The sequence below is a fragment of the Gastrolobium bilobum genome, unplaced genomic scaffold (assembly GCF_033153095.1).
Source record: "Gastrolobium bilobum isolate Gb01-03AN ecotype WA unplaced genomic scaffold, APGP_CSIRO_Gbil_v1 utg1298, whole genome shotgun sequence".
In the NCBI taxonomy this organism is placed as follows: Eukaryota; Viridiplantae; Streptophyta; class Magnoliopsida; order Fabales; family Fabaceae; genus Gastrolobium; species Gastrolobium bilobum.
The window spans coordinates 77,298-87,709 of NW_026895381.1; the positions used below are offsets into that span (position 1 = coordinate 77,298).

At 36.8% G+C, this 10,412-nt stretch overlaps 1 protein-coding gene across 1 annotated transcript; it reads right to left on the reverse strand.

Annotated features, from left to right (window-relative positions):
* Positions 1-1,398: 1,398 nt before the first annotated feature.
* LOC133308389 (uncharacterized) lies at positions 1,399-4,189 on the reverse strand. The gene is made up of 4 exons (XM_061509010.1): positions 3,793-4,189; positions 3,148-3,682; positions 2,398-2,720; positions 1,399-2,240 (listed from the first exon to the last, which is right to left on the reverse strand). The coding sequence occupies exons 1-4, from the start codon at positions 4,187-4,189 to the stop codon at positions 1,399-1,401; spliced, it is 2,097 nt and encodes a 698-aa protein (XP_061364994.1).
* Between the last annotated feature and the right edge of the window lie 6,223 nt (positions 4,190-10,412).

Here is a 10,412-nt window from a genome sequence, read left to right on the forward strand (position 1 = left end):
ACACGTTGATCTTGATATGAAACTCTTAATAATAATATCATAATAAAAAATAATTGTATTGTTATAATTTTTAACTTGAAAAGGCTGTAGCATTCAGAAAGATAAAAAAGAAAAAGAAAATTTTGTAGGATGAAACGTTTAATTGTATCGAGTAACCTTCACGTCCAATTGCAAAAGTGATAAATATAATAATGTCAATGTAAAAACAATTTAAATGTCATAATGTCAAAACTGCTCACAATTAATAATTCACAAATAACATGATACAATTCAGTGTTCCAGCAAAATATCTCTGACATCAGCCTGCTAACTATAAAAGAAATAAAAACAGTATATGTTAGCATAAGATATGATTTAGCGAATAAAGAACAGAAGAACCGAACAGGTAATTGTCAGAAGTATTATTCAATGTGGTTTTTTGCTTTTGAATTTCAGAATCATATTTCAAAAATACAGTATAAAAATAATCAAAATCCAACGCTAATCAACATTTGAAAAAAATATAACTTAAGGAATGCAGATTTTACCTGTACGAAAGAGCAACGTTATATCCAATCGACTGAAGCAATATAAATTACAGTAATCTCTAAAATACTTCTTTGTAGACTATGTTAAAGGTACTATTTGTTACACAACCATCATCATCAACTATCAAAATCTTCAATCCCTTTTTGCTCTTTACTCGGGATAGTGCCACATATAATTGCCCATGACTAAAGACTGGCCTGGGTAGATAAATTCCAACATGAGAAAGCGATTGTCCTTGACTCTTATTGATTGTCATGGCAAACGAAACGACGAGGGGAAATTGTCTTCTTTGGAAATTTACAGGAAAAGAATGACTTGAGGAGCTCATTGTCATTCTAGGGATTAACATATTTTCTCCTATATTGCTTCCTGTAAGAACAGTTGCCTCAACCACATGATTTCCTAATCTTGTAATAAGCAATCTTGTTCCATTGCATAAACCTCTTGATTGGTCAATATTTCTTAATAGCATGAATGGAACTTTGACCTTCAAAATTAATTTATGATCCGGAAGCCCAGAACAGGAGAAGGTATTTAAGATCTCAGGTGAGAATTCATCATCCTCAAGGGAAGAATTACCGTCTTGCTTCAAAATAATATATCTGAACTTAAATATATTCTTTTGTCACCTGGAATCAAAGACATTAAGTTCTCATTTAAAATAGAAACATCTGCCAATTTTGGAGTCAGAATGGCACGTTCTTTAAAGAATGTGGGTTCTAAAATATGATCCAAGATATTAGGGTACACAAAATCCATCAAATCTGAAAGTGGATTCAGTGATTTTTTAATCAATAATTCATCTGGAATTGTTATAATAGATTCTCCATCCACATCATCTCCAAGAACACCATCCCCGACTTTAAGAAGCTAATCAGAAAATTCCTTTATTTCCATTAAATTATGAATGTCACTTCCAGAACTAAGCCGCATGTTCTTGGTCAAAGTTAATAATTGACAATGAGACCAAAGACAAGAAGAATTAATGGTTGCATGGACTATATCTTGTCTGCTTCCATGAGGAACAACAGGTAAGATTTGCCTGAAGTCACTCCCAAGAACAACAACTTTCCCACCAAATGGTTTATCAACACAACTTGAATCAGAAAATCTAAGAACATCTCTAAGTGTTTTGTCTAGAGCCTCAAAGCAAAATCTGTGTACCATTGGAGCTTCATCCCAGATGATTAGCTTTGTTTTCGCCAGCAATTCGGCAATATTAGAATCCTGCCGTATATTACAGGTTGAATCCTCAGTGATCTGAATTGGAATACGAAATCTAGAGTGTGTTGTCCGGCCTCCAGGAAGCAAAAGTGATGCAATCCCGCTAGAAGCAACATTAAGTACAATTTCGCCTTTTGATCTAATGGATGCTGACAATGTATTCCAAATAAATGTTTTTCCTGTACCACCAAAGCCGTATAGAAAAAAGAATCCCCCTGTACCCACTGAAACTGCTGAAATTATCTTGTCATAGACAACTTTTTGCTCATCTGTAAGGGAACTCATTAGTCTTTTATGTTCTTCAACCAAAAACAATCTGTCATACAGTAATTCATCAAGCACTAAGCGATTGTGCATATCAAGCAAAGATGCACCAGTGATGCAGGGGATTGAAGGGTAATCAGAAAGGCATTTTCCATTACTCTGTAGCACTTTATCAATTTCAGCAAGTGTTGTGTTTTTTATTTGTTCTTCAGTAAGATTTGCATCTGTACAAACGTGGAAAACAATGAAAAAATGACATTTGAAAGTACAATTCTAACAGGACTCATGGTACATTATTTTTACCACAAAAGCGGTATATTCAACAGAAAAAAATAATGATAAAAAAATTTATAATGCATACGATATGTTCATAATGAATACCTGGATGTCCTACTGTTGTTCTATGTCGATAAAGAACATCGTCAGAGAGAAATTGCCAACACTTCCCCCAAACATTTTCAGGTCTATTCATTGAGTTACCGAACAACAACAGAGCAAAAAGACGTCTAAGATAAAAAGCTGACTGCCAAGAACTTGCCTCCTTAATTGCATCAATGTATTCATTGTCATCATCCAAAAGTCCAAGAGAATAGCAAGCATCTTTAAATGTTGGAAACATCACCCCATTGATAGTTCTCAAGTCCTCGTAACTTGTGCAACCCGTTTTAAAATTAAGAAGCATTCGAAGATAGGAATCTTCTCCACTATTTGCATAAAAACGATTTATTCTTCCAATTGAGAATCCTTTTTTTCTAGGATGTCATTCTTCACTATTTGCATTATAAACAAAATGAGTTGGATATTCAGCATAAGTAAGATGCCTACCTTATGGAAATATTTTATTTGCATCCATCCAACTCTCAAAAATTGATTGTCTAAACTCCTCCCTTGTCTTTACTTCAGATATTGATGCAGTATCATGACAAACAACGGTCTTTTCATTGGGTAAGTGAAATGGCAATCTCATCACAGGGGGGTTTCTGTAATGAATTTCAAATCCAAATATTCTCCAAGCAGCTTCACATGCGGATACATACCTATCATAAATAAAGAATTATGTTAAATGGAGTCTAGTATAAAAAGTAATACATGCACAGTAATTCAAAAGCTAATGGAGATTAATTTCAGTACCTACAATCATAAAACATTTTAATTTCATCATCTGAATGATGTATAGCAGCAGTAACTCTATCATTTCCTTTATGAATGTATTTAAAAAGATATTTAATAGCACTGGTCTGACAGGTATATTCCACATTAATATGAGCCTGGTACTTTAAAAAGAGTTTTGCATTATAAGGCACAACAAAACGATTATCAAGTTCAACACCATTTTTCTTCGCAACCCTCCCATTATCTCTTCTCTTATAATGAGGGAATCCGTCATCATCAATAATCGTACGGGAACAAAAACCCTTTGGAAATTTCTTTATACACTTTCCCTCCTTCATGCAATGTGACTTGTAATTGTTAGCACCACAGGGACCATGCATCATGTAACTTGTGACAGCAAGAAAGAGAGAAGGATGGGTTTCCTTGTTAGGAATCTCTGCTGAAATCAATCTATCAATATCAAGTCCACTGTTGGGCTTGTTAGAAGGGTGCAAGAACAACAGAATATGAGCATGAGGGAGTCCACGTTTTTGAAATTCAATTGTACAAACATCTGTTACAGTTCAATAAACGATCAAAGGCTGGATTAGAAGACAATAATACATATAGAGCATTTGTGGGTTCCAGTAAAGTTGTAAAAATTGATTTTGCCCATATACTTACATGCATTAACTCTGCCAAGAACATGTTCTTTTTTTAAATCATGGAGCAATTGGTCTAACTTGAACTTGAAAACTCTGCAAAGAATATCAGGTCGATCTTCAACGTTTAAGTTTCTGGCCCTAAGAAACTGTGTAATTTCTGGCCACTTAGGATTGCAGGTAATTGTTATAAAAAGATGAGGATATCCAGCCCAACGGCAGATTGCAAAAGCATCCTTACAATTCTCAGCCATATATCTAGGTCCGCCTGTGAATGAAGAAGGAAGAATAATACGCTTTCTAGTTTTAACAGCTGCATCCTCCCCTTTATCCGATGCATGTATTATATTTTTGTACAACTCTGCCCTTAGTTGATTTTGATTATGGCGAATGAAAATAAGACGGTCATACTCAACCATAGTATAAGCATCAACCAGGAATTGCTGGAATAGTTTTATGGAGTGAAGAAGAATTTGGGACTCCCCTGATCTCATTTGAAGCCTAAACGAAAAGAATTATTTCATGCTAATCGTTGATCTTGGGTTTGTCCTACCACTGGAAATGGAAGCACGCTGGACATCATCGCGATAACCATCCTCTCTACAAGGAAATAACAAAGGATATTGTAAGCCAAGATATAGGGGATGCTTGACATCAATGCACTGCAAAAGTCCGGTTTGTGTCTCCACAATGATGTCTCTGTCACCCATGACGTTGTCTATATCTCCTACAATCAAAGAAGCAACTTCATATACAGAGGGGAGATTATAAACTCTTCCATCGCTACCACGCTTTCGAATAAGCCTCAACTTCACCCCATTGAAGTCATCTTCCTTATAACGGTCTCTAGCATACCGAAAAGATTGCGCAATTCTGTTGTGCTCATCTAGCATTTCCTTCAAAGATCTCACAATACCGGGATCTAGGATGTCTTCGTTGTTTGTGGGACTGCATTTCCAATAACATGTAATCGTAGTAAACTAATTATAATAACACAGATAATACACTTCAATGCACAAAAAATGCGAAAATAAACAAAGAGCAATGCCTTAGAAAATCCAATCTATTGTCAATTTCATTCTCGGTATTGTAGATATAAAGTTGAGCAAATTTTGGAGACGTGTTATCAGGCGGAATAAGGCTTCCCATTAAATGATGAACATGTCCTCCAACTCGAAAACAGTAAGGTCCAGGACCTTCATTTACGGATCTATCAACTTTTGCACCGAAGGAGGTGAAGGCAAAAATCATGTTGTACGTTCGAATATATCGTAAAAAATGACGGCTCCTTATATCTTCATTATTGTGCAGTTGAAGCAATGTATCTGTTCTGGAGTGAACATTAATGGTCTAGCAGGATAGCTAGTATTTGTATCTACGGAGCTTATGGTAAAGATGACAGGCAATGAGAAGTCCTGCACCTTAGGCCAAAGTCCGATGGGATGAACAAGGGGTGTGTGTGTGAGTCACCTGCGGTGGATAGGATGTGCTCTGGGCACAAGTATGTAGGTGAGTTATCAGATCCCCTTCTTTGTTAGCTATAAGGGGTTATATATAGATGAATGCACTAGGAGATTGTGCCCCTAGTGGGTAGTTTGCAGGTGACTTAATGGCATGATGCAATGCTAGTGGGTGGTTATTGCTAGTAGATGGGAGTTAGGAGAGAATGGTGGAATGAGATGCTCCATGTAGTGGGGATAGGAAGTAGGTACCACATAAGTGGTCCACAACATAAGCCCCCCAGCCTGGCATTGCGCATAGTCGAAATGCCGGGGTAAAAGTAAAGCCCCTGTGCCTATCAAAGAATGTTTAGTGTTGTGAAAAGGATATGAATGCCGGGAAAACCCAGCTTGCGAATGCTTCCGAGTTCCAAGTTGCTTTATCGTGTTGCTCGTTGGTTGTAGTCGTCTCCGGGTTTGTAATTGCTTCTGAGTTTGAAGCTGAGTAAAGTGTGAGAACCCTATATGATTATGTCTTGCGCGCTGATTAGGATCTTTCAGAATCAAATGTTCAATAATTTTCCTGCTTCCAATTAGGAAAAAGAAGGGTGCCCAAAGGTCTTTTAGTAAACCATTTCTATCCCGGAGGACCGGTCTTCTTTTAATAAACCATTTTTATCCCGGAGGACCGGTCTTCTTTTAATAAACCATTTTTATCCCGAAGGGCCAGTCTTTTTTTATTAAGCCATTTTTATCCCGGAGGGCCGGTCTTCTTTTGGCGGCAATGGACTTTTGTTTCCCGCTTCCGAGTAGGAATTGAACGGGTGCCCAAGAGGCCATTAAAGGCGGCACGGGACTCTCTTCCCGCTTCCGAGTAGGAATTGAATGGGTGCCCAAGAGGCCATTTAAGGCGGCAAGGGACTATATCTTCCCGCTTCCGAGTAGGAATTGAACGGGTGCCCAAGAGGCCAATTAAGGCGGCAAAGGACTTTGTTTTCCCGTTTCCGAGTAGGAATTGAACGGCTACCCAAGAGGCCAATTAAGGCGGCAAGGGACTTTGTTTTCCCGTTTCCGAGTAGAAATTGAACGGTTGCCCAAGAGGCCAATTAAGGCGGCAAGGGACTTTGTTTTCCCGTTTCCGAGTAGGAATTGAACGGCTGCCCAAGAGGCCAATTAAGGCGGCAAGGGACTTTTATTTGTAGCCGGATTATGATTGCTTTATTCGTGACTTATGATGCTGGTAGATATGTTTCCCCCTGGTTACTCGCAGGTTGTCCAATGACCTTTATTTTCTAGCATTAGAGTAGAGGTGCAATTGATTAGTGTTCCGAGTTCCGCTCTATGCAAGGACCTGTATGAAGCTTTCTTGTAACCATATATGGCGGATTACCCAACAACTTTCATTTTCTAACATTGGAGTAGTGGTACAATTTAGTTGGGGTTCCGAGTTCCTCCAGTCTAGTGATCTTGTCAAAGAATAATCTCCTTGTGATCTTGTTAAAGGATAATCCTGCTACAAAAAACATCTTAAAGGAAATGACTATATCTTCTTTGTAAGAACCCGCACCGTTAATTAAGGTATTTAATTAATTAATTATGCAAAATTAGAAAATGATTCCGTAATTGACCCTAATAATTATTATGAGGCTTTAATAATTATAGTAAGTGAGTAATAATGCTGAAAGTCACTTTTCGGAAGAAAAGTGCAGATACCGGTTCTGCTAGTCGGTATAAATGCGTACCGAAAAAAGTATCCCAGAAAATTATAATAAGTGCATGTTAATTACTAGAATAATATGTAGGACTTGTAAAACGAGTTTCAAGTCCAGATAATGAGAACTGGTGCTAGAAACCAGTACTGGCTTTGAAAAGCGCGTACTGGAAAGATGCTCAGAAAATTACGAAAAAATATGATAATTCTTAGAAAAATGTCTAGTTTCAGAATCCAAAGTTTGGGATTAAAATGCTAAGCGTAGCAATTAAAGATAATACTGTGTGATTAAGTGGCTTGGGCTATAAATACCCTTTGTAAGGGCACAAAACCCTAGAAAATAGTTTCTCTACGTGGGTGAGGGGCTGGTCAGCTGCTGGTTCCACTGATACATTGCTTCACCACCATTTTGTGAGCTTTGTGACCTCTCTTCCTCCTTTTCTCTTCACTTTGTACCTTGGGTGAGTGGGAGAGATCATTGTGAGTGTGAAAGGAGCTCTTTTCCTGAGTGTGGTGGCTGTGTGGAGGCTGTTTGGAGTCTGGAATGCCTTGTGGGAGTGTGTGAGCTTCTTCCTTGAGTTGTTGGAGCTCCAAGGAGCAACCTTTGTGAAGAAAGGACCCTACTTGGTGTGTATTTTCGTGTTCTGTGAGAGACAGAACCTTGGAGCTGTTGTGTGAGCTCAAAGAGCACCCTTTTTCTGAGTTTGAGCTTTGGTAAGCCTTGTCACCTTTGATCATGAGTTTAATGCTTAAAAATGAAATCTTGATGCATGTTAAGGATTAAAGATGATAACTTGTTGTTGGGTAATGTTGAACACACCTAGAAATGCATGTTTAGGTGCTTTAAATCGGTAAAAACCCAACCTTGGAAGGATATCTTCACGAAATGCAGTTTCTGCATTCTGTCGTGAAATATTCGGATATGTGCCCGAATAATATCCGGATATTGGATATCCGGATATGGGATTTGGACATCCGGATATTAGATATCCGGATATGGGATTCTGGATATCCGGATATTGCCTATATGGTCCCGAGGAATATCCGGATATTCTGGGAATTCGTAGAACAGTAGCTGTGTTGTGTGTACAGTAGGCTATTGGGGGTTTGTGGACCCTAGATTGATGAAGTTGAACTTCTGTAATTAATGAACTAAGTCAGAATCGTTGTGATTAAGGACTTATGGCTTGGTATGGAGCCTTAAGAAGTAAAACGTAAGGAGAGGCGTTGTCTTTAAGTTATATGCTTGTGTTGCATTATTATTGATATAGTATTGGTCCATAACAGATTGTGAATCTGTTGTGTTTGGACTTTGAGTTGTGGACTCTTGGCTTTTGGAGTTAGCTTGCAAGGTAAGTTTTCGTGTCCTCGGTTTAGCCATGTTGTGGTTCCACCATGTCCCATGGGGGTATGGTTTATGCATGCTGTGTACATGCTTTTGGATATTTGATATGTTGATTGAACTTTACATGTAATGGCTTTTAATATGCATGTGTTGTTTCATCTTGACGGGAAGCCTGAGTATGTAGCGCCATACAAGACGGTGTACCGGGGTGAATGCAAGTGGTACTTGCACGGTGTGTAGGTGATAGACGTATACCTGCACTGTCTCTGGCCAGTAGATTAGTATTGACACACATGACATGATTATCTGCTGCATTGCATTGTTTTAGAAATGATAAATGATAAACTGTTTTTGAACTTATATTGCACATGTAAGTGAGCTTGGGGTGGAAGATCCTTGAGGACTCACTGACTTACTGAGATTTCTAGATTAGAGATCTTACCCCACGTTTGGGGAATGCTTATTTCAGGATCAGGTAGTATGGGTACTGATGCCTCAGGCGGCAGGAGGCCGGAGCTTAGCTGATTATGTTGTTTCTGCTTATTTGTTAGCATGACTGGATACTGATGCTAATTATGTTTTATGCCTTTTATAATTATGTTGTTGTTGAGATTGATGTTGGGCATGTTGCCTTATTTGAGTGAGCATGGGGATTGTCCATGACACTTTCTGTTAGTACTTTTAGATTGGAGTTGTATAAACTGTTAGATGGTCTGGTCTACGTTGTTGTAGTTCCGTAACTAGAGCCACACTTATATTATCTATGTTATGAGGTATTTCAGTTAGCTGTTTTATTGCAATTACATACAGGCGATGTTTTATTAATTGATTATTAAGCAAGCTGGTAATGTTAATGGCATCATAATTGAAAAGAAAAAGTAATTCCGCATTTTTAATTAAGCGCAGCTTAATACGATATTATGATAACATTACCGGATATATACGGGGTGTTACATTCTTCATCTTTAAAAGAATAATACATGCATGTCTTTCTTTTTTCTTCTTCTTCTTCTTCTTTTTTTTTTTTTTAATAAAAACGTCAAAACAAAACAAAAAGAGGACATATTATCATTATCTTGTATATTTTTTTATGATTTTTATCTATCTTCCTCTCAGGATTGTTATGTGTTCTCTTACAATATTAAGATACAACTAGTATCATCATATGCAACTAGGAATAAGCTCATCACATATTGAAGAGAGGGAACAAAAAGAAAGATTAAATACAGTGATAATAATAGCAAACCCACCAAATTTGGTTTTTTTTTTTTTTTTTTAAGTTTCCAAAGTTACCATTTTTTATTTTATTTTTTGAATCTTGGAAATATCCAGAATATTTTATGTATTTCCTAAACACTAGGGGTAATTGACCAAGTGATAACCGACTAATGCCACTGCCCAGAAATTGTGGTATTTATTTTCTTTTTTGCCTTGCGTTCCAAAATAAAAATATGTAACCAACTGACACGTCTTAGATTCCCTATGTGAGTAAAATGGGTAAAGTACAGTAAATTTCGCACCAGTTACCACTCTCGCCTCAGTTTAGTTATTACTAATACTAGGCATGCCAGATTTGTGCCTCTTCTTTTTATGATATATATTTCCCTAAAGTTGTACTTCCTTTTTTTTTATTTAGGAAAATTAACTCATCCATTGGAAAGCCCCTTAGAAATCAAAAAATATCTTGATCACGTTCACAATTAATAATCTTTAAGATATAAACTTGAAAAACATCATAGTGGGGTAGCATGTACACAACTCATACTATATTTACCGAGAAATATTCAGAGGAAAAAATAATATGAGGAAATAATAATAATAATAATAATAATAATAATAATAAAATAAAATAAAATAAAATAAAATAAAAAATAAAATACTCTAACTTTAAAGAACTATCCTTCTCTTCATCGTTACCTTTTAAAATAAGATTATGTTTTATGATTAAATTAGAGGAGAAAAAATACTTAGCTTATATTTTCTTCTGGTTGGTTCACGCTGTCTTGGTTGATTCTTCTGTGCTCAATGTTTAGTTCTGGTCGGCGTTTGTTGTTGTAGCTTTAATAAGATTTATTTCTTGGTGTTACATCTCACATCATCTATATTTGATGACTTGTCTAAAAGCATCCATCCTTAAAAAACAAAAG